At 39.7% G+C, this 25,705-nt stretch overlaps 1 protein-coding gene across 2 annotated transcripts; it reads right to left on the bottom strand.

The window, feature by feature from the left end:
- Positions 1-6,407: 6,407 nt before the first annotated feature.
- On the bottom strand, positions 6,408-23,370 carry LOC144024016 (uncharacterized). 2 transcript variants are annotated; one of them, XM_077530035.1, is made up of 6 exons: positions 23,238-23,370; positions 15,147-15,226; positions 13,958-14,044; positions 13,485-13,856; positions 11,136-11,352; positions 6,408-8,783 (listed from the first exon to the last, which is right to left on the bottom strand). In XM_077530035.1, exons 2-6 carry the CDS (start codon positions 15,172-15,174, stop codon positions 8,624-8,626), a joined length of 864 nt encoding a protein of 287 aa, XP_077386161.1. In that variant the 5' UTR covers positions 15,175-15,226; positions 23,238-23,370; the 3' UTR covers positions 6,408-8,623. The 2 variants fall into 2 exon arrangements, with proteins under 2 accessions (XP_077386161.1, XP_077386162.1); XM_077530036.1 differs by lacking the exon at positions 23,238-23,370 and adding an exon at positions 17,120-17,807.
- Positions 23,371-25,705: the final 2,335 nt, after the last annotated feature.

Genomic DNA, 25,705 nt, shown 5'->3' with positions numbered 1-25,705 from the left:
GTGATATTACATTCAATAATTATATATAAACCGAATCTACCAAATAACAGAATAGACTCCCTACTTTTTGTCCCGTCCCGTTCTTTTATAATTGACAGCAGAAAAATGTAGGTTTGCCAAAATACAGCCATTTCTCCCATGGACTCTGAAACTGTGTTTATTTCCTATAAAATGGGGCAATGATGTCATCTACCGGTGGTTGGGCATCAGTAAAGTTGTTTCCAAGTTTGATATTTACAGTGGAGCATGCTCAGTTTCGCCCCCATTTAGCACCGCTCTAAAAAATACAATTGACAAGTATACTTGTCAAAGGCAGTGAATGAGTTAAAGGTATTAATTGTCTATGAAAAATAATGACGTTATCACATTGTAACATAACATTATAACTAGTGCTGTAAAAGTTAAAGCGTTAACTAATTAATTAATCACAAAAAATTATCGCATTAATCAGAGTATTTTTTTTTATTACGTTTGACCGCAGATGATCCTTTTTAGCCGACAGCAGCGTTTAAGCAATAAACATAACTACATGCATTAAAGTAAAGCATTTAGTAAATGTTTACATGTGCTGTAGGTCATTTTTCCCCCCCATTTTAAATTATGCAAATAATTAATTGATTAGAAAAAGCAGGATGAGAGTGTGTAGTGAATATAAATTTTTGAAGACGTCCTCATAATATTAAATGTTGAAAAAATTAACACATAACAGGTGCGCTTCAAATTTAGCAGGCAAAATATGTTGGGGAAAAAAAGCATTTTTAAGTCAGTGATTAATCATGATTAATCAAAATTCTAAGGTGTGATTAATCTGATTAAAAAATGTAATCGTTTGACAGCTCTAATTATAACATTATAAGATAATTATAGACAAAATATTGTCTTCTTACTTGTCATTGCTGAAAAGAGAAAAGAGACCAAAAATCTCATTTCCTTCATTGTCCTATAAATATAGCACCATTCAAAAGTCAAATAGTTCATAGTTTATGAATTAAAGATTTGAAATATAGCTGTGAAGCTGATGCCAAATAGGGATCCTTATTTGAAGAGACCGAAATGGCGTTTGATAAGTAACATTAACATTTGTTACCATGCAATAATCACAACATTGGCACATAATCACACACCGGTGAACATGACAAAACAAGATTAGACAGTTTGTGAATGTTACAGTTTCCTGATTGTATTATCTTGGTCTTCTATTAATCAGCGACTATGACCATTGACCATCATAATGTTCTGTTGTTGGGCTCTTGTTTTCCTTTCAACACAGCTGTCACGGAGATAAGTTGAAAGCTATTTTTTTTCTCAGCACAACTGAGAAGTGTGCTTCAAACAAACCGTAAACAGATTGACACTATAACTCTGTTGGATGTTCATTAATACGCAAACAGAGTAAGATTCGAGTGTTCAAAAAGCTTTATCTGCCATGCATCACTACTTTTATCAACAAGTTTCACCGCTTCCACTAAAAAGACCACATCAGTGGAGCCCCGATTCGTCGAGTCACCATGGCAACGGAGAAGAAGAGCACGGCGTCGCCCTCTGCTGCCGCGTTTTTTACATCTCTCAATTGAAAATCTAAATGCGATCATATGGCGAATTTGAACATGTCTTTAGGGGGGGAAAAAAGTGCAACACCGCAGCGGCTCCCCATAGAGGAAGGTGGCGTGGGAGAACGTTGCTGCGCGGGTGCTCGGGTCAATATGTAAATTAAAATGTATAGTACTTTGCAATCTCGATAATATTATAGACTTCATTACATGTGATGTGCACCAAATAATTTTCCTCCCATGCCGCCTCTGGCACAGCGCCCCTATGCGCCTATGTTGCATATTCACTTTTTGCGCCATATAGTCCCATACAGCAAGGTAAAATGCTTTAAATCAGATAATGGTGCTGAATTCACAGGGAGAAATGACCAGAGTTTGCTTGCTAAAAATGAGATTAGACATCAACATCAGCGCCTTACTCTCCCCACCAAAACGCGACGCAATTGGCATACACTTTTTGACATGATAAGGTGTATGCTCATTGAAAGTGTTTCGCCAAAACAACTGTGGACTTATGCAGTCCAGTCTGCAGCTATAGTTAGGAACAGGTGTTTCAATAAACGCACAGGGCAGGCAGGAATCCAGGCGCTGGCAGGAATATGGAGGACCAAAACTGCCAAAATTCAAAAATAAATAAATTACTATAAAAGACTAAAAGTGAAAATAAAAATGAATATAAAAAAATATAATCCGAAAATTATATCTCGAAAAACGTATATAAATCGAAATAAGTCATTTATTTATCTATGTATTTCGTCATTTATTTATCTATTTATTTAGTCATTTATGTATCTATTTATTTAGTCATTTATTTATTTCGTCATTTATTTATTTAGAATTTTGGCAGTTTTGGGCCGAACTGCCAAGTCGAAATGTTATTCAAATGAGGGGGCGGTCCTAAGCGTTTCTTGGGTTGGACTCCACCGTTGCAAACTGCTTGTCATTGGTCGAGTGAGCAGATCCGCGAACAAGGAAGTCTCGCCGGCTTGCAATGGAGACCCCCAGCAATGGACGACTATCGTGTCCACCGTCACCTCAGCTTGCGACTTGAGTTGTTTGACAACAAGTGAGAGCACACAGTGGATAACATAGTCGTCCGTTGCTGGAGCTCTCCATTGCAAGCCGGCGAGACTTCTTGTTCGCCGATCTGCTCACTTGACCAATGACAGGCAGTTTGCAATGGTGGAATCCAGCCCAAAACACGCTTAGGACCGCCCCCTGATTTGAATAACATTTCGACTTGGCTGTATTGCCCAAAACTGCCAAAATTCAAAATAAATAAATGACTAAATATAGGACTAAATAAATAAATGACTAAATAAATAGATAAATAAATGACTAAATAAATAGATAAATAAATGACTAAATAAATAGATAAATAAATGACGAAATAAATAAATACATAAATAAATGACAAAAAGTACAAATAAAAACTGATTTATTTCCATTTATATTTAATTTTTGGATATAATTTTCGAGTTATATTTTTTATATTCAATTTTCTGTTCACTTTTATTTATTTATGTATTTATCCATCCATCCATTTTCTTGACCGCTTATTCCTCACAAGGGTCGCGGGGGCTGCTGGCGCCTATCTCAGCTGGCTCTGGGCAGTAGGCGGGGGACACCCTGGACTGGTTGCCAACTAATCGCAGGGCACACAGAGACGAACAACCATCCACACTCACGCACACCTAGGGACAATTCGGAGCGCCCAATTAACCTGCCATGCATGTCTTTGGAATGTGGGAGGAGACCGGAGTACCCGGAGAAGACCCACGCGGGCACGGGGAGAACATGCAAACTCCACCCAGGAAGGTCCGAGCCTGGACTCGAACCGGAGACCTCAGAACTGGGAAGCGGATGTGCTAACCACTCGACTACCGTGCCGCCTTTATGTATTTATTTATTTATTTATTTATTTATTTAGTCATTTATTTATTTTGAATTTTGGCAGTTTTGGTCCTCCATACAGGAAGACGACTCACCCTGTCTTAAAGGCAGAAGTTCGAGTAAGATTGTTTTGCCTGCACACAAGACAAGAGAAAACTTGATCCAAGATGTAAAAAAGGTGTTTTTATTGGATATGACAAAAACAGTCCTGCATACATAGTCTATTTTCCTGACAGGAAGAAAGTACAGAAGCACAGATTGTTGAAGTTTGTGGCTAAATCTATTGTGGAACAACAGACACAGACAAAACGTACACCTGAAGATCATGACTTCACACACTGAGATCCTTCTAGAGAGAGGAGAAGGCCAGATAGATACACAGATTGCTGTGTGTCTACATATGTGTGTGAAGAAACTGATAGTCCAAAAGTAACAGAATACTTTTATCGAGTGACATGTCACATACCTGTCGTTTACAGAAGCTGTAACCTCAGACAAATCAGAAGAGTGGGTCAAAGCAATGGATGAGGAAATGTGTTCACTCAGTGGGAATAATACATTCACCCTTACTAACCTGCTTGAGGGCAAGAAAGAAGTGCGGGTAAATGGGTGTATGCTATTAAAACTCATTTTGACAGATCTGAGAAGTACAATGTCGCTAAAGGGTATACAGCCAAAAGATGGCTGTGGATTACGGGGAGGAATTTTCTCCCACAGTAAACAGGACCAGCGTCAGAGTTTTAATGCAGAAGGGCAGCACAAGAGAATTGATTTGACACTAAATGGACGTGAAAACTGTCAATTTAGATGCACCCATAGATGTGAGATCTACATGGAACAGCCAGAAAGGTACAAGGTGAGAAAAAGTTAGTGTGCAAACTAGAGAGGTCGTTGTATGGGCTCAAACAATCAGGAAGAAATTGGAATATGTTGTTGTACGAGTATCTGACGCAAAACAACTTTATACAAAACCAAGCTGAAAACTGTGTTTATACACGAAAAGGTGATCGTAGTTTGGGTCGATGACTTCATAATCGCAGCAAGTGATGGAAATGCCATGGAGGTTCTGATTTGGGTTTTACCTTGATCAGTAAAAACTATCACAGTATTTTAATAAATTCACTGATCAGCATTTGTGTACAATTAAACATGTGCTGAGGTATCTTAGAGGCACAAGTGACAAAAAAAATTGTGTTACAGTTAGAGTGATAACAACAACCTGGGTATCCAAGCCTACAGTGTTGCAAATTGGGCTGATGTTTGCACATTTCATTCTGTCTAAAGAGGGTTCGGAGTATTAAACCCTCCAGTTCAAAGTCAAGTCCTTATCAATTGTGTTGTTTTGAATTGGCATAAAAACATAAAGGGTCCCTTGTATTAATGAATGCTGCGCCACCAATGATAACAGATTGGAACATAAATTATTAATCCTGTAAGAGATAACATTATGTAAGTCACTTTGTGGACAATTTGTGACGCAAATAGATTTTGTACATGCCACTAAAGTGGGATGACAGAATTCGGCATAGTTTTCTGTCTCAACAACCTGCAATTTTGTCATTTTAGGATGCTAACTTTTTAGTATGCTAACAAATTAATTGTCAGCAAACATACTGTCCTGTGTGATCATTTTACAGTCTACTTCACCGATTGTGCTAAACAATTTCATTCTGGTTTTACTCGATCAGATCATGGCTTTGGTTTTGTTTGGAGTTTTGTGTTCCTGTGTGCTCATTGTTCAATATACATCTTTTGGGCTCTATTTTCATACCCAGTCCAAGGCAGTCTAAATCTGCGCAGGGGCAGGCTACACAAGTTTATTTTCGCAGACCCGTGCGAGCAGGTGCAGCGTGGCACAGTTAAAAACTTGTATTTTGTGGTAGCGTGTGTGTGAATGCAGCTGACTGGATTCAGCGCCGATCAAAGCGGGTCTATCACGTGATGGTGGGGTTGAGGACCTAATTGCAGGGAAGCAAGGCAGGGAGGCATGCGTGTTCTCAAAAAATTTAATTTAATCAAATTAAAATGAAAAGGCAAACAAGGTGTAGGCTACTGCATTTACAGTTTTTCACGATTGTTAACACACATAAATCTAAACTTTGGCACAATTTGCACAACCTTGACTTCATGTACCAATCGCTCGACCCGAATTGTCACTACTTCACACTCCCTTATGACTCCCTTAGACTCGACTTTCCTTCTTTACACTCTGACACCAATTGCAAATCACCTTGTTGTCTAAACACTACACACAATTCTCAGTTATTGCACACACAAAATATCTTATTTTCCAGAATCATTGTCATTCATACGGTGTGTTCCATTTGACAATAGTGTTTTCAATTTTGCACTACAATGTTCTGTAAATACTTGGTAGTGTGCAGCAAAAGCTTAGTTGTGTGTGCTTAATGAATGCAATGTGTTATTGGAAAATATAACTGTGTGTAGCAAATGAAAACATGAGTTCCATTTTGTGAAGAGATTTGATGGCAAGAGTCTTCTTGCAAAGGGAGTGTCAGGTTTAGCATTTTGTGTGTGCAGTATTGAGAAATCCGTTATTGTATTGAGAAACGTGTGTTGACAATCGTGAAAAACTGTAACACTGAACATCCAAAATTCCAAAAACACAGATTCAAATGTGACACAGACAAGACATGGACAATGAACCAACATAGACTGAAATAAATCAGGGAACTATAGGAAAAATGCTAATAAACACAAGCTTAAACTATTGAAGTACTTTCGCAAAATACCCAAATATGTGCTTGTGTGGTACAGTGCACTTGTCACATAGACGTTATAGTGGAGTGACTAACTTTGAAAAACGAAATACCCAACAATTCAAAAAGTAACAGTGATCAAGACAGGCACGAGAGAGAGAGAGAGAGAGAGAGAGAGAGAGAGAGAGAGAGAGAGAGAGAGAGAGAGAGAGAGAGAGAGAGAGAGAGAGAGAGAGAGAGAGAGAGAGAGAGAGAGAGAGAGAGAGAGAGAGAGAGACAGTGGGCATTGGAGCATTGACGCAGGAGCCAACAGCAGTCTCTCCTACAATCATTTTACAGGTGCCTTAATAGGGACAACACAATTGGATCAAACCAACAAACTTCATAGGTGTAAACTTTCAGCTCATTAACATAATTTACAATCCTTCAATGCAAGACTATAGCACAAAACTCAAGAAATATTAACAAACTAAAAACTATTTCCCCAACTTAACCCATCTAGACAGTAAACTAAATCCCCAAATTTAGTAAAACCACGTGACCAACCCCTTACACGCTCCTCCACTTGGTCCAGCCCACAGCCCACATTTTAGCAGTGCCTGATGGACTTGGGACTCTTTTGACCTGACATCAGCATGTGAGTAATAGTGATGGACTTAAGGCTCTTTGACGGACGTAGGGATGGAGGAACCGAGGCTTTCCGAAACAACGAACCACTTTCGAGACAATTGCCCGAAAACGATGCTTCGAGACACATTGCAAGAGCTCCGTCTGCTGGCCAAACCTGCGCACATGGAACTTTTAGAATCACTGTTTACAAAGCATTCGATCAGTTCAAAAAAGTTTCAGTGGATGGTGTCCATCTTATTATTATATATGTATTTTCATAATGCTAAAATGGAAAAAAATATTTGAGCTGAATGATCATCCATCCATCCATCCATTATCTTGACCGCTTATTCCTCACAAGGGTCGCGGGGGAGCTGGAGCCTATCTCAGCTGGCGATGGGCAGTAGGAGGGGTACACCCTGGACTGGTTGCCAGCCAATTGCAGGGTACACAGAGACGAACAACCATCCACACTCATAAGCACACCAAGGGACAATTTGTATCTTCCATCTTCTCATATCTTCCATCTACTCATATGCATGGCATATTGTGGCTCTCCCAAACACGACACAAGCGCAAGTTCTTATAATCTGTTCTCAATTCAAGTCCAATAGAGATAAACATTAATTTAATTGTAGAGTGCTCCGGAAAAATCTGAGACTCAATGTTTCCTGTCAGATCAAGCTCTTCACACCTTGGTCGTCCGCAGGCCTTGGGCATAGGAACTAGGAGGTCGCCTAGGGCACCATCTAGAGGAAGGGGCGCCAAATTGCAGCGCAAAAAAATAAATAATAATAATTACAATGAAAAGGTCCAAGCCATGTGCTGCATTAAGAAAGTGGTGAAAGGAGGAGGAGGAAAAATGTACCCAGGGTAGAGTCATGAATGGCAGTCAATTATCATTGTCTATAAGAATAACATGAAAATACGGTTGAAACTTGTGTACTCCACCATTACGTCTACGCTACTCTGTCTACCAAAGCGAGGCAAAGCTTGCTGGCTTTAAAATAAAGCAGTCAGTCCAGTCCAAATACTGCAAATAGTTTGCATAAATCAGTGTTTCACGTAACCACATGAATTTATACAAGATAAGAATTGCGTGCTGGTTTAATGTAAACAAATATATAGTAAAGGCATACTTTTTTATTTGATTTCTTTTATTTGTAGTTGTCTGTGAAATGCCTATTAAATATACTATTTATATATATATATATATATATATAAAGCTCCCGATACTGTATAAAAACACACAATATTGTTAAAAAAAATATAGCTCACACTGTGGGCAGGGGGGAGGAGAGTAGTGGTTTTGTGGATACTAATAGCAGTGACAGAGAAATAGGCTTGGTCATATGGTCATTATGTGCTCCTGTTGGCTCAGTGGTGTCTTCTACGTAGTTCACATCGATGTGTTAGGTTGAAGCAGGCCAAAAGTACTGCTTTTTTTTTTTTTGACTGAGATGTTGAAATATTTGCTAATAATACTGATTTGCAACTGATTTATAGGATTGCTAACCACCGCAGTCGGGGCGGCACAGTGAGATGAGTGGTTAGCATATCTGCCTCACAGTACTGAGGACGCAGGTTCGAGTCCAGGCTTCGGCCTTCCTAGGTGGCGTTTGCATGTTCTCCCCGTGCCCGCGTGGGTCTTCTCCGGGTACTCCGGTATGCTCCCACATTCCGTATTGCCGTTATCATTACATCCCAAATGACTGTTGGCTAATCAGGGCTTGTGCAGAGGACCCCATCCAAAGGCACATTCAGGGAACTGGAGGGAAGATAAAAGGCAATAGGCAAGTCACTGTGTCTCCAGAAACATTTCGACCCGTACGCTGCTGATTTTGGCGGGGTTCACAGTCCGAGGTTGCGGGTTATGCAGCCTGAACAAAAAGCTGTTCTGCAGGCACAGCAGGTCTGGCTGATGGTCTTGTAGAAGGCCTCCTGCTGCAGTTGCATGAAAATCTGGTTGGCTTGCTGTCTGTCCGCCTCTCTCTTCTCCGCACTCTGCCGCCTGCACAACACGGTAGCACGCAGCAAAGATAAAAAAAGAAAAGAAAATGTAGTTGTTAATTTGTTTGTAAATTAAGGCTGGGAATAAAAATCGACCAAGTCAGTTGGGTTGACGCAAAAATGCATGCGTCGAAGCTATTTTAATAATTAAAAAAAAAAAAAAAACACACATTTGCGGCACCTGGAAGTTGCCGGAAGGCCCGGAACCAATATTTCGCGTTCCGCGTGGACACTTATTGCTGACGGACTCCGATTCACCACTACTAACTAAAATGCTTCTTTGGGTTTGTTTGTTTGTTTGTTTGTGTCTTTAGACTGAAGAGGGAGAAAATTCATATCTCTACATGTCTTGTTTGAAACAAAACAATCCGCGTCAAAATCACGAAATAAATAAAAGAGTTTCAATGAATTTATTGCTGCCGGCCAGCAAGGTTATTTTAGTTAACTAAATCTAACGCAAAAACTAAAACTAAAATTAAAAAAACAATTTCGTTAACGAAATAATATAAAATAAAAATAATAAAAAGTCTCTTTCATCTCTTTATATGGTTAGGACCAGTCGGCAGCGAATCAGATGGGTCCAGGTCAGTCCGGTCTCAGCTCCTTATATGGTTAGGAGCCAATCCGCAGGGAATCAGATCGATCCATGTCTGTTTCAACGACCTATCACGGTTACCCACATGTCTAGCCTCACCCAATGAGATCGAGTCACTGTCTATTTAAAGCAGCTATAAGGAAGATTTAAAATTTCAAATCGCTACTGCCACCTGTGGCCGAAAACAAACTGCACGCTTGTACACGCTGCGCGCACTCGTACGTGCACGACCTCAATACTGAAGACTGGGCTCTTCATATCCAATTAAACTATGTTTAAATTATGTTAGTCGGTCGAAGTCCAGTCATGTGCTGTACTCCAAAACGATGTGCAAATTACGTCAATTAATTGGACCTCATTCCGATGTTAATATGCAGTTACATATTGTAGTCACCCCGCTCGACGGACGTCAACCTGATTCTAGTCATTATTAGTGTAAGTCGCCCCCAGTCTAGCGTCATTGTGTGTTAGCCGAAAGGTGGGCTGTCATTTATGGAAATTGACGATTGTGAAAAACATATAGACCCATTCACTACTTAGTGTGATACGGCCGTGAATGTTATCGCCATTCAGTAGTACCGTTCACATTCCGTTAGCATAATGTAGCTACAATAGGCTGTTTTCATGGAGGAAAATAAGGCGACATTTAGCCTGATTGAAACGCCGCGGAATGGAACGTCTGTTCTTCATAAAGTCATTCTGTTCTATTACATTCAACTTTGCCGCCCCTTTCGCGCTAAATGTTGCCGTCCACCTCACTTTCACCCCAATAGTTACGACCGAGAAGTGATCGATCTTGAGGTTACTGCTATTTGAAAACAACACTTTTCTTCTAAATGTCAAGATAGTCGCTTCTTACCTTTTGGAGTAGAAAGAAAGCCAACTGTGAATCACTTTTCTAATCCAAGTCCGATCTCAACTCTCTCCACCGCTGAAATGCCAAACCAATGTTCACTCTCGTTCTTGCCCGGCGTCGGTCACTATCAAGTTTATATTATTTTTTTTTTTTCGTGGCACTTGACATTGTTTTCATTTTTTTTAAGCAGCCTTCCGCGGAGTAACAGTGGGTGTCTGGGGCAGCAAAAATCTGTACTAGTTCCGTCTTCGCGACTACAGGAAACAACTGACGAGAACGTGCATGACGTCACATCCCGCAGGCAGAGGGCGGGAAATTCGAAGGATTCGGACCGGATGCTTCCTAAATAATATTGGCCAGAGGCTTGTAGGAGTACCCATTGTGAACAGCTAAGATGTTGATCTACTAATTAGAATATGTTTCAGTCATAAATGGTCAAATAAAAAGGCTATTGTTAAGATATTTTTTGGGGAAATCCTCCATATAGTAGCTTTAAGCTGTTTGAGAAATGTGGGTGTTGCCGGATTATTAACTCTGTTCATCGATGTGCTTCCGCAGCCCAAGGGGGCTTGGCAGGCAGTGTCTTTGTGTTTTTGTTTTGCTAAGTTATGTGAATAAATAGTTAAAACCTTATTTGTGTCTGATGCGCTAAATTGGCAGGCAAAAAAAAAAAAAAAGTCGATAAAAAATGCCCCATTTTTCACATTGTATGGTTGTTCAATAAGTTGCACAATAAAAAATAAAGAAAACAATTGAAAAAACAAACAAACAAAACTTTGATTGACATAAATCAACATATTTGCGAGACTATACGGTTTTTGAGCCTCGCCTACTTCAGCACTGAAACATTCAGTATTTCCATGAAACGAAATAGTGTTGCCAGGTAAAAAGAAATTCTTCACCTCCATTTGCTGCGTCTGTTTTTGAACCAGGAAGTGACCCTGGCGTCGGTCATTTTGAGGGTTTTGGCAAGGACGGCTTGCTTATCAGCAGCTGGGTACATCTGGTAGTGGAAATGCATCTCCAACACGCAGAACTGCAGTGGAGTGAAGCGCGTCCATGGCTTCCTCTTCCTCTTCTTCTGCGGCGTCACAGTCACAGTGAGGGGTGAGAGAGATGCTGCAAGATGGACCGGAACAACAGGAATATGACAACAAATAGTGTTAAGTATAATACACTAGTAACGATTAGATTACATTGTAAGTAATTTGGTACCCTTAGTAAAAGTGCCGATTGTTGACACCCCCATCGTGCCCACGCCCTGCGTGGCAATAAATAACTAAATAAATAAATAAATAGAGAGATCCATCTATCTAACCAACCATTTTCTGAGCCACTTATAGATAGATATATAATATTTAATAGCACACCACACAAAAAAAATACCAAATTTCACAGCCAACTACAAAAAAAAGTTTCTTTACATGTATCCAGCACGCAATTCTTATCTTGTATAAATTAACGTGGTTATGTGAAACAATGACTTGTGCAAATATGTTTGCAGGTGTATTGGCTGGACTGACTGATTTACTTGAAAGGCAGCAAGCTTTACCCCACTCTGGTGCGCAGAGAAGCATGGATGTAAGATGGATGAAATGTGGCACTCTCTCCACTAGATGGTGCCCTAGACGACCGTGTCGTTCTCCCTATGTCTCTATTACAGGCGATTCGCCAACCACAAACATTTTTTAGAGAACAAATGCACATTACATTAAATATCAAGCTTTACCCACAGATAATAATGCTCACTTTTGATTGTCACACAAGAATTAATTTAAAGTCTTAATTGCTATGGCGAGTTTTTAATGTATCATGTCATGGTGTGGATGAGGTGGGGCCCAAAGGTGGAGAAACCAGGCAAGGAGAAACTGACAGGAATGAGAATCACTTTATTGACTTGACTGAACGTAGACTGGACAGGACGCAACGTGAGGAGACTGGGCATGACGTGGACCAACCGGGAATGACATGGACAGACTAGGCGTGGCGTGTAGACTTGACATGACGATCGTGGACAGACTTGGCGGGGAACGTGAAGGAGACACTTGCCGTGGACGAAGGAGACTTTGGGCTGACGTGAAGAGACTTAACTAAATGTGGATAAACTAGACTAGACAACTTGATTAACTACACTAGACGTCGATTACCTTGTCTAAACGAAGCACACAGGACACAAAAAGACAAGGTAAGGTATAAACAACACCACTCCCTTATACCAACACTAACGAACCACATACAAGACACACCTGGGACACACAGCAGGCAGAGGGCACTAATTAGGTCACATGTACTGGGAAGGGAAGACACACGCAGGTGGACAAGGTTAACGATAACGAGATTGGGGAGACGGAACTGGACAACAGACAACATAAACATCCAAAACTAAACAAAATCCCAACCCCACCGAACTGAAACATAACACATCCAAGTTAAAACTGTGTTCCAATTGGGTTATCAATTTGTAATATTAACCTATAGTCTATAATTAAGGAAATAAAACTATTTGTACACAACCAAAATATATTATTTGTAATAACTGTTTAATTTGTAGCTGTCAGGATTCATTTTGGTGATGTGGACCCAAGTGCAGGGAAACAGGGTGTGGAGGCAGAGGTGCTAAAATAAGTCTTAAAAAAAAATAAAATAATAAAATAATAATAATAAAATAATAATAATAATTTAAAAAAAACAAGGTACTTCGGTATTCAAAAAACAGAAACTCCAACGTCCAAAACAAGACACAATGAACAAGATGTGGTAAGGACATGACATACACAAGTTTTTCCCAACCCTGGTCCCAGGGGAACACGATCCAGCCTGTTTTCCGTGTCTCCCTTCGTTATCAGGCTTCTCCAGAGTTAGCTATCATTGGAATCACCTGTGTTGGAATAGGGAGACATGGAAAACAGGCTCGATATTGTTCCCCGAGAATCAGGGTTGGGAAACACTGACATAGACAATAAAACGACAAGAAGTGAAAGAAAATAAAAAACTAAATACACACACGAACGAGACGAGAGACACTTGGACAAGATGTGTGGCTGCAGGAGTTGACTGGATGACAAGCACAGGTGGACATGATTAAACTTGACGAGACATTGACAAAGGGAGACTCGAGGAAAAGGAACAAAAACATGACAAAATCTAACTAAACCAAACCAACAGGCACACGGATGATCCGATCGGGTCGCTGCTTCCGTAAACACATCGGCGTGCAAGAAGTTTTAGAGAAAATGGTTCGAGGGACTTACCATTGTCATAAGGTGGCTCCATTTGGACCCTGACGTCGCACATGTTTAACCCGTCCTGGCTGACACTTGGTCCAACCAAATCCAACGGCGACTCATCCCGGAACTCAGCCTTCTCCTCCGATGGAGTTTCAAGCTCGGATTCACTCCCAATTGGCGGATTACCAACAAATTCTTCTGACGTCCCCCCGCTCACATCTTCATGGACCTCCTCACGGATTTCATGCAATGGAGATGTTGTCAATAAAGGTAATAATTCTTGCGAGTCTTCAGAATCGCTTGATATCACAATGACTTCAGCTTCAGGCTGTGTTATCCTCTCAGTCAGCTCCTCCGGCGTGAACCATTTAAACTGATCCAAAACCTCTCTTACTTCTGTGAATATTAAAAAATAACAGTTTGACAAACCAATAAAATCAAGAGATTAGTGCATTACAGCATTTAAAAAAAAAAAAAAAAAAAAAAAAAAAACTCACCCTGTTCCCAGCTGCTTGATTTTCTGGTGTATTCACTCTGGTGTACCGGCGCAAACAAGTCCATTTGATCCAAAAGCTCCCTTAATTCTGTGATTATTAAAATATAACAGGCAATTATAAAAATCCAAATAAGACACATGCTTCACAACATAAGTAAAAAACACCCCCCTTGATCCGAGATATTTAGTTTTCCGTAATCTTCACTTAAGGGTGCTTTTATTTCATTAAATAAAATACATTGTTAGAAGCTGAAAATGTAATAAAATAACTGAATAGGGATGTAACAATAATGGCAATATCGTGAGATCGTATCGATATTAAAAATGCCACAATATCAGGTGGCACGGTGTTTGAGTGGTTAGCACGTCCAGGCTCCGGCCTTCCTAGGTGGAGTTTGCATGTTCTCCCCGTGCCTGCGTGGACCTTCTCCGGGTACTCCGGTCTCCTCCCACATTCCAAAGACATGCATGGCAGGTTGATTGGGCGCTCCGAATTGTCCCTAGGTGTGCTTAAGGAAAAAAAAAAAAAAAAAAAAAAAAAAAGCTACACACATCTGTTAAAAAAAAAAAAAAAAAAAAAAAAAGTCAGGTTGATTTCCATTTGTGCAGTTCTAGCACAAATGTGGCTAGATTTTTAGTGGTGTGATTTTATTAGGGATGTTTTGGCCCTTCTATGTTTAAAATCACTAATTGTCAGATGAAGAGGATTGTAATATGCTTGCGAAGCGAGTCAATATGTGGAGGAACTCAATGTGGGCTTAAATTAGTTGAGTAGGTGCCTCAATATTAAGTATTAGATTGTAGGTAGTTTATATGCATTGCTGTTATGTACAAAAGTGCAATATTGTGCTTTTTTTTTTAGTATAAGCTCATTTTTATTACAAGATTGTGACCTTTTTTAAATATCGCCAACCTACCCACAATATCGTGATAATTCCCGTATCGTGAAGTTCAAATCGTGCCAATATCGTATCGTGATATTTGGATATCGTTACATCCCTATAACTGAATATAAATAAACCGGTTTTATGAGACTGCGATTGGCCGGCAACCAGTCCAGGGTGTCCCCTGCCTACTGCCCAAAGCCAGTTGAGATAGGCTCCAGCACCCCCCACGACCCTTGTGAGGAATAAGCGGTCAAGAAAATGGATGGACGGTTTTATGAGACTATATAGGTATAGGTTATTTACCTCTATTCATCTTGCATGCAAGTGTCATATTCTGCAGGAGCCTTTCAAAAAATGATTGAAGAGGTGAGGGCCACACCCACCTATGATGAGAGATGACAAGGGTCATAGATGGTGATAGATGGCACACTAGATGTACTTTTCTAAAGTTGTAAAAGAAATAGTTAAAAGGTGAGGAATAGATGGTCGGCTCAAGTCAATTTGTATAGTGCTTTCAAACAGCCTTAGCTGTCATAAAGCGCTTGACAGAAACACAACAAAACATTAACAGCAATACAATACAATCACAAGTTCACAACAAATCAACATTTTTCCATTCTTACTACATAGGTGTTGATGTTTGAAGCACTTCAAGATGAAAGAAGACAGAATCAGTCTCCTTTCAGCAGTTGATCAGAGACTCAACTCAACTTTATTTCTAAAGTGCTTTAAAAACAGGCATTGCTGTATACAAAGTGCTGTACATGAAACAGAAATCGGTTGTGCAGTAAAGAATAAGGTATTCAAAAGTTGCTATATTTTTTAATAAGAACACTTGACAAAACAGCCTAATTAAAATTCAAATGAATGCTTTTGGGGCGGCACAGTGAATCACTGGATAGCACGTCCGCTCCCAGTACTGAGGACTCGGGTTCGAGTCCAGGCTCCGGCCTTCCTGGGTGGAGTTTGCATGTTCTCCCCATGCCTGTGTGAGTTTTCTCCGGTTACTCCACTGTCCTTCTACGTTCCTTAAAAACATACATAGCAGGACAATAAAAAGAGTCTAAATCGTCCTGATGTGAACATACGCTAGTTAAAGTATCTTAGGTCGCACACGTCGTTATTTAACAACCAATACATTTTTCTTGGTTGTTAGCTCTCGGAGATCTATTACCATAAACACGATATATAGTAGTACTACGACATAATTATCACGTCAATGCCATAGCAAAAACGACCAGTTAGCTTTCAAATTAAAAAGGGCCACTCCACTTAAAAGCAAAAAACATGCAAAAAGAAAGACGGACAATTAAAGTATTGTAAGTACTTACCTGTTTAATATGGGTTGTAGCAGCTGCTAGTCTTTGTATTAAACTTCTTATAGAGAATTACAAAAGTTAAAACTTCAGGCATCATGAGAATTCTATAAAAAAATAACGAGTTGTAAAACAGAAGCCGTAGCTATAACAAAACAGGGGGGAATTATCCCTAATGCAGAAAACTCCACTTCAAATCACTACAGCCAAAAAATAAAACTGCACGCGCTCTTCTTCGCGTACATAATGCGTCTATGTCAAATTCAAAACGGGATCCTTTTTAAAACCTATTAGTCAAAGGTGTACAGGAGGACCCGTCGGAAGCAACTAAGGTGTTAATCTACTAATAAGATGTTTTTGGTTAAATTGTTGCAAATAACAGCTTTAAGATTATATATAGATTATTAATACTGGTTTTGAGTTGGTTAAATTGATACATTTACAACTTTATTTTTTAAATGACTAATTTAATAAATGATTGGTCCAAATGTAACTTAATTATAGTGTTTCAAAGAAATTTATTTGTCTTAATATTTTTGTACATGTTTAAACATGTTCTTGTTTTGTCCCAAAAAAAAACAAATGATTGTCCTAATCATGATTTCAATTCAGAACCGAGCAACCCTACCCTCTAATGCAGGGGTCTCCAAGATGGGTCCTCGAGAGCCCCTATACTGTTATGGTTCCGGTGCGACCGGAGAGTGGATCCCAGAATCACAGAACACAGAGGAGTAAGCGAGAGGTTTTATTCACCAAAACACGTGAATATGAACATAAAGCGCTGGACACAGCCAGGAAAAAGGTTAACAAAAGGTGCTTGCAAATTGCAAGGAGGGAAATTAACACAACACAAAAAGACCCGAAGGCTACAAACCGCAAACACAAGAAAGCAACAACTTACTATAGCTATGAAACACGCCACATAAAAGTGGGAACAAAAAGAGACGTAGCAAAACTTACGTAGATGAAAATCGAGAATCTTGGACTATAATAATTAGTGATGTGCTTCTCGGGTCGAATCCCTGAAGCGTGTGCCGAGTAATGTAGATGAGTGGTTCATGAACGGCGATTCAATGCGTGTGTCGATGACGTACGTGATGACGTTTGAAGCCCCGCGAAGCGGGTGTACCACGTGACTGATTCAGGAAATGATTCGCTAGGTTTGAGTGTAGTTCGAAATAAAAGCGGCAAAGAAAAGCTATGGATTCCCCTTCACTTTTTGTGTTTTCGGGTCCCTTACTGCGGTACTTCTTTGCATTTTGCATTCGATTTGACCGACGACGACGAGCTTCTTTTTTTGCGATGGAGTTCAAGGAACCAGCAAGAAAGAGAAGAAAATATCCCCAGAGTTGAAAATCCCCTTCAGTACTGGGAATCACAGAAATATGCGCTTCCAAGTTTATACAAACTTGCTGTCTCATATCTATGCACCCCTGCTTCATCAGTACCATGTGAAAGAGTTTTTTCAAAAGCAGGTGAAATTCTATGCACAAAAAGAAACCGCCTGAGTCCAAAAACTTTGGAAAAAATATTGTTTTTAAATAAAAATGAATAAGCACTTTATTTTACCTCATTTTTTCACATTTTCACTTGTTGCATAAGCACAAACATAGACAAAGTAACACAGAACAATTCATGTTAAAACACTCTTCAAATATATATTCTTTTGTATTTCGAGCATGATTTGCACCCCGCCATTTTATTGCATGCACCAAGCATGTTATACATTTTCTGTCCACATGATGGCGTCGTCGAGGAAATGAATCATCTTGAAGCCCCTACGTGTGTGTGAAGCATTTCACTGCAGGGCTTCATTGCTTTACGGGGCTTCATTTTGCCATCACTAATAATAATAATTAGCGAAGGCGAAAAACAGTAGAAACACTAGACGATGGCTGTGAGCAGACGGAGCAACGACCCGACAGTGGCTGCAAGGAGTCCCAGTCCTTATGAAGGCCTAATAGGTGATGCACTGCAGGTGTGGTGCAGGGGACACTCCCCTCTCATTAATCAGGCACTGTGAGACAAGGAAAACGCACTGAGAGCCCAGCAACATGACATATCCAGCCTGTTCTCCCTGTTTCTCTCCACTAACACACCTGATTCATGATCGGGATCATTATCAAGCTTCTGCAAAGCTTGCTGATTAGCCGATCATTAGATTCAGCTGTGCTGAAGAACAGAGACATGGAAAACAGGCTGGATAGGGGCTCTCGAGGACCGAACTGGGAGACCCCTGCTCTAATGCATTGTTCCATAATACCAAATCTATAAATTTACAACTTGAATACCTCGGAATAAAAGTTTTAGGTTATACATTCATTATCAACATTTTAATATCCTAATGTACTTTCGTAGACAAAATTAGACTAACTTTATTGAGTACATCCTGCCAACATTTCTTTATTGCATAGCCATCAAATACAATGCACAAAACATCAAACGATTAATTTTACACCTCGCGCTATTTTAAAATTAAAAATACAAACAAACTTAACACATTCTAATACCCACTTTCCACGTCTGTCAGTCCAAATAAAAAGAACTTCACCCGGCTGCTCTTGACTTGCGCTAAACACAGCCTCGCGGTTAAAACCAACCCTTTTCCAATCACGTGTTATATATATATTATATAATGTAATTTTTAATAAACAATCCTCTATTTTACATTTGATATAAAACTCTTTTATTTCATAAAACAAAAGCAGCATTTCACAAACGCTCGCTCGAATATGCATCTGACTATATATTTTACAAACAAAATAATGCAGTTAGGTTGAGCCCATTTCCTGTTTTTTAACTTTTCAGCACAAACGACTCACTCAGACCCCTGTCCAGGCTCACTGCCTTTTCCAAAGACAATAGCCACAAACAACACTTTCACGATCTACTCCCGGGGAAGGGGAAGCTGTCAATTTTTGACTTAGCATAACTCCCCCTTTTCCACAACGACACCAAACCACACTTTCGCTTCGTAGAGGAAGCTTTGACTTATCAGTCCGGAGCTGTCACATTTGACGAAAGGTTTTTAGCATACATCCCCTTTTACACAATGACACCAAACCACACTTTCGTTTCGTAGATGAAGCTGTCATTTTCTGATGTAACGTTTTTGGCATACTTCCCCTTTTTCCCAAGCCACATTTCCTTTTTAACCACAATTTCAGAAACACATCCTTATCTACCGGAAACATACTCTAACTGATAACTTTGGGGTGGACACCTGTCATCAACACATTATAATAGGGAGGGACAAAATTCAAAATAATCAACCGTGATTGGATGAGTGGGTGTGGTTATGTGAAAGGGGCGGGGCTTATTTCAAAATAACGCTGTCTGATTGGTCGAGGGGCGGGGGACCTGTCAAATTTGATTTTAGGTCCCGTTTTCCCATCTTTTTCCAAGATGGCCGCAGGGCTCACTGGTGGGCCCTCGGCACCCCTGCTGTTTTTTTTTCTACTACAGTTACAATTAGGCCGTCAGGTCACGCACGTTTTCGTTCAGTTTCGCTCCACTACCAGGGGCACTAAATAATCTTTACTTCATAAAATAGATTTATTAGTAGTAAGTAAGAATCCGTGGAGTTCACCCTCTGAAAACCTGCCAATTTTGTTTTTTCGGTGGTGAAACCCCGGCACTATTTTGCGATGAGGCGCAGTGATCTCTGGTGTGGGCGTAGTGCCATTAGGTCGGTAGCGGTGTGATTTAGGTCACATGAGCCAATCAGGTAGCTGCTGCTTTCTCCTCACCATAGCAACCGCATATCAAAAATGGCGACCACAACGTCGGAGAGCGAAGAAGAGCGAAAGGAGAAAAAAGTTAAAAAGAAAGTGGGGAAAAAACTTCGTTCCCGTTCAGGTTTGCCCATCGCTTCAGCTGGCCCCGTCCTTCCAGCCATCTGCATCATTTGTAAAAATAAATTTCAAAGTATACTCGTCTGGGATCGGAAGGCACACGGAAGAGGGATCATCTCGCCAAAGCAGAAACATTGTCAGCAGGCAGGTATGTGCTACACACACGCGTGCCCATTTCTGTTATTAATGTGACCTATATTTAGTATAGGGTTGAAAATAATTTGTTGCTAGGTTAAGTTTTAAGGCTATAGTTTAGTAAAAACGCGAGCTGCTGAATGATTTATCGAGTGAATCCAACAGTGGTTACCAAACTCGGGTTACCTGTGCCCATCAGTCATAATAGAGAGTCACAGCTACACCCTCCCTTTCCCCCAAACTCTCTCTAACCAACCTCAACAAACACTTTACTTTACTTAAATCTGTGATGTCCATATACTGTAAAGAGGTGACGTGACAATAACACTTATAATGTAATTCTTTTTTGTGTAAAGGCGGGTTACTGCAGACAGATGAGATGATGAAAAAAATAATAAATACAATTGATTCTCTACAAATGAAAAACAGTTGGTTGTTAATTATTACATGCAAATGTGTTTTTTTGTCTTCTGTATTTATAATTGTTCTTGACCAAGAAAGTAGATAGGCCTATAGGTATATTTTTATTTCTATACAAATATACGATTATTCACTAGAATTTTCAGTAGGATATCCGAATACCAAAATATTCGATAGCTGCAGCACTAATAATACTAATTTTGAGTTGTGGCACGCCCACACGAGTTATTTTACCACACACCCGTGTCAAAACTAGCTTACTGCACCCCAACTTCAAATTTTTGCTAACATAATAACAATAACAACAATAATAATAATAATAATAATATATTATGAATTTTGTTGGATCCAAAAGCAACTTACATAATTATAGTTTCATATGATTGTAATTGTCTTATTTTCAAATGTTTAAATATTTTCTTGATTTGAACAAAATATAATTGTTTTGAATATTCAAAAATATTAAAATTCAATTATTACCAAAATAATTGTGATGATTATTTTTTTTCCATAATAGAGCAGCCCTAGTGTGATGTGAATATGTGTATCTGTGCTCATCTTTCCCTTTAATTTTCTATTTCAGGCAGGATATACTGAAACGAAGATTGAGGCGTGATTTCCCCCATCTGGTTTTTCACACCCCTTTCCAGCAACAACTCTGAAATGGTTTTTGTAGAGACATTACCAACAACTGACAAACTTTTAGACAGGGTACCTCACTCATCAGATACATCAACTACTGAGTCTACTGACGTAAGCCAAGAAAGTGACACTAACACATAGCTGGTACAACATCAGGTTGGAAAATCACAGGGCATACGAGGACACTTTACAGTGCAGGGCTGTAAAATCTATGTAAAATCTGCCATTTTGTTTGTTTCATTATCAAGATGTTAACTCTCCATTTTAACACTTTTCAAGCAAAAATAAAAATGTCTGTATTCCATTTTTCCACAAAAAAATGCCCAAAAAAAAGCTGTTCCAATGAAGTTCCATGGTTGTATTGTGAATGCACATTTGATTTTTATTTGATTTTTTTTTTTATTAATATTTTTTGTGTGAGGGGCAGGGGTGGGGGGTTATAAATGACATGCTGTGATGACATAATCTGATACTTTAATAAATATTCTATATGTTATAATAATCTGGGCTCTGAATGCATCTATTTCCATCTAGTCCATTTTGCCTTGTTCCAGGTTTGTGGTGCATTGTAGTATTTTTGGCCGATGTATGCTGCTTCTTGTGTACCTTTCATTACGTAGTAGGTTGTGAATTGTTTTCATATATGAAACATAAACATAGCTAAATGTAACATTCGTGTGCTGGTGTCACTTCCAGTTGAAGCGTTTTTTGTTTTTTGTTTTTCGCACAAATTTAATGATCTAAATTCACATGATTGCACCAAACCACCAATACTTGTTTCTGATGTTAGGTACATGTATTTATAACATCTGGGAATGATTTTCTGTTGCCAAATTTAATGTAAGACGTTGTACAACCAAAAACTGCAGCACAAGATTTTCGTTTTTTGTTATTTACCTATATATGCATTTCTGGCTTGTGACAAAATTGGAGCAGGAAAACATTGGGTGAACTTTTAACCCGAAGTTCAGAAGGGTATTATCTATCAAAAAATGCATTGAACAAGTAGTGCCCAGACAGTGGAGCGAAACTCATTTTCTAGGCACTTTTTGGGGGTTCACCCCACGGCCTATCCCTGGTGTCCGGGACGGTGCCATCCCGGCGCGGCCCACTGCTACGTGCCCGGCGGCGCGGTTCGGGGCGCGGGCCACTCGTGTGCCCCGTGGTTCCCTCTCCCCTCCCCCTTCCTCCCCCCTTGTCGCCTCTCCCTCCTCGCCTCCCCCCGCCCGTCCTCCTCTGCCTCCCGGTCCCTTTTCCCTCGTCGCCCTCCCCCCCCCCCCCCTGCCCTGCAGCCTCCCTTTCACATACTTGTCGTCTCCTCCCCGCTGTCGGGGTGCTAGAGTGCTAGATAGGTGTGTGTGGGGGGGTGGGGGATGGGTGCAGGAGGCTGGTCGTTCCTCTTACTCACTTCACTAGTTTTGCACTATACACTTTTTAAATATACACATAGGGGGAAAATAAATGAATAACCCCCCCCCAAAAAAAGAAAAGAAACATGGATTTTTTTTTTTTAATCTCATGTTTTTAGTTTAAGTTTACCAAGCTTATCTGCAACATTTTTGAATGAATATAATGCATATCAACTTGCGTTTATTGGTTAGTTAAGTATTTTATTTTATTAAATTATTCTGCTACTTGTTATGTGTTCAATAATCAAATCAGAGATGCATTCATGAACCACAAGTGTTGACATCATCCAAATTATGCGTTTATTTATTGGTTTAGACATGCAAATATATCATGTCTATTGCAACCATCTATGGGTCTGAAGGGGTTTTAATATGCTGTGTGTGTGAGCGTGTGTGCGTGCGCACATCTGTTTGAGGGCTGAAGCAAGTGTGAGATTAAACGGTGACTTAATGTTATCAGTTTGAAATAAGACACCTCTTAAAAAAACGTATTTAAAAAACATCTATGCAGATTATTCTATTTATAGTGTTATCAATTTTATGCAGGTTTTATGCAGAAACTGATCTTGTTCTAAAATTGTGGATGCAGGGTGAAAAGTAAAAACTGATTGCGCTTACCTGTAGGCATACCGGTGCGTGGTTCTGAGTCCGTCAGATAATGTTCAGCAGAGTTCTGTGACAATTTTCTGAGGCTTGCTGGAGACGCTCGGAATTAGTTTTAACTGAGTGCGTGTGTCATTGGCCATCGGAGAGGTGGGCTGGTGCACATTTGCGGGGGTTGGTTCGACATTGGCAGCTTGTGTGTGTGTTCTCCTTTGGGTAGAGTAAAACAGACTCTGGCATTATGTGATGCTTCAGTCGGACTCGGAAGGATACTTTGTATTACTACACAAACAATTCTACATTTTATTTTTAAAACTAAGAGAAATTTAGGTATAAAACTTCAGGTCAGTTGTACAACTGTAGCGACCAAACTTGACAACAAAATAGCATTCTATCTTTCTACTCGTGACGCTGAAGTCTATGGTTGTGATTAGGGATGTTCGATACCACTTTTTTTTCAGACCGATACCGATACTCAAACCCTCACTACTCACCGATACCGATACCAACTGCCGATACCAGTAGTACATTTTGACAAATAAAAATAAAAAAATCACTAAAAGATATTTTTAAACAAATATATTTCCTTTAATTAAAAAAAAAACAAAAAACAGCACAGTCACTCTTCAATAGCCTTAACGCTCAAAATAAAACACAAAAGTGCTCTTTTAGTTTAAGTTTCACAATTTTGAAGTATTTCCAAACCGGTGAAGTTTTGGTGAAAAACTGCTGCAAGCTAGCACCAGTTACAGGCAAGGAGGACTCACTTAACGTCTTCCCCCTCTGCCATCGGTCGCTTGTACTCGTCTGCGTCACGAGTACTCGAGTACTTGAAAAAAGGCTACCTGGTATCGGTACTCGCCCATCCCTAGGTTTTTTTTTTTTTTTTTTTTTTTTTTTTTTTCATCCCTAGTTGTGATATATGGATTACTTATTGAACTATATATTTTTTTCAGATTTTAATTTGTTGACTCATCTCCACCTGTTCTGTTCTGCAAAATGGGCCAAACGATCTTTGGCAGACAAGCTCACTGCACCCAGAAAATCTGAACATCCAAACATTCTTCTTTTTGTCCTGCTCATACTTTAGTTGTAAACTCCATAATTATAACTCGAGATGCATTGTTATTTTTTCACATTTCAAGCTTTATTTGTCTGTTTTTGTTTCTGTTTTGTCTGTTTTGTCATGAGACAAATATACAGTATAAATTATGTTGTAAAACAATATTTAAGTGAACAATGAACAAAAATTGAAAAACAATCACTATGAGACCTCAATATTGTTTTAAGCCAAATCTGAGTCACCTGTGTTGGAGGAGGGAGGCATCTAGAACATGCAAGGACTGCGGTTGCCTATACCGCTGGCCTCGTTGGCTCTGACACGCAAATTTCATCAACATCTATATGGCAATATACTGATTGTTAGTTTTATTTTTAACCTATTTTCTTGTTAGAAGGTCTAGCCTCCCTCAGCATCAATCTATGGTTGATGACATGATCAACTAGTGTTGCATGAATTTTATTTGACAAATTAGGTCCTCTTCCTCTTTGAGGACGTTCTCTTCCCATTTCAGGTCTTCCTCAATATTTATCTCCTGCTCATCCTCCACGGATTCTCGCTCTCACCCTCGCTTTTCTTCCTCCAAATTCTTCCATTTTGGTTGAAAGCAGGTGAACTTAGCTGCTGCATTTTTGTAGTGCTCAAACCTGATCAGTTTGTCTGCAATAAAGCAATCATGTTGAAACAGCTGATGTGCTTATGTTTAATCAACTGGCTCATACGTGTGGTGATGAAACCGTTTCCTTATTTCCAATGTTTGTATCAAAGGTGCGTATTCTTTTCGATCTCCAAGGAGATCGACAAGAAATGAACTCATACAATCTCTACGTTTGTTGGTCTGTTTTTTCTCCAGAATTCAGTCAAAAGTACTGATTTCTCAGCTGAGGGCCGTTTCTCTTTAATCTACGTTCCATGAGAAAAGGATTGTCTAACAAACCCAGAAAAACGGCAAAGCTCATCTAACAGCCCTCTTTATTTATAGTAGTTCAAAATAACCTAGCAAAACATTAACGCCTGATTGTTTCTATTTGAGCCAAAAGGGAGTTTGTTTTTCCCTTTTCTCTTGAGTCTGCATCTCAATGACCTTGTAATCATCATATTGCAAAGGTACAAAGACCACTGACCGATTTTACTGGTGAGTGTAGTGTAGGTGCCATACCGTATGTCATCTGGTGTGTGTGTAGGGAGGACAGACGTCCGAATTTAGGCCGGACAGTCCTACTTTTCAGTAGTGTTGTTCAGATACCGTTTTTTGCCCCCGATACCGATCCTAATACCGATACCATACTGATACCCTTTTTTTTCTCCCTTTTTTTTGTTTTTATTCCTCAACATGAAACAGTTATCCTGCCATTGCTTCAAACAGCCTCCACACAACGAAGCTCACTCCCACTTTGTCGAAGACGCGACAGAACTGGCCACA

Source organism: Festucalex cinctus, chromosome 8, assembly GCF_051991245.1.
Source record: "Festucalex cinctus isolate MCC-2025b chromosome 8, RoL_Fcin_1.0, whole genome shotgun sequence".
NCBI lineage: Eukaryota > Metazoa > Chordata > Actinopteri > Syngnathiformes > Syngnathidae > Festucalex > Festucalex cinctus.
This window is presented reverse-complemented; position numbering and strand designations above follow the sequence as displayed.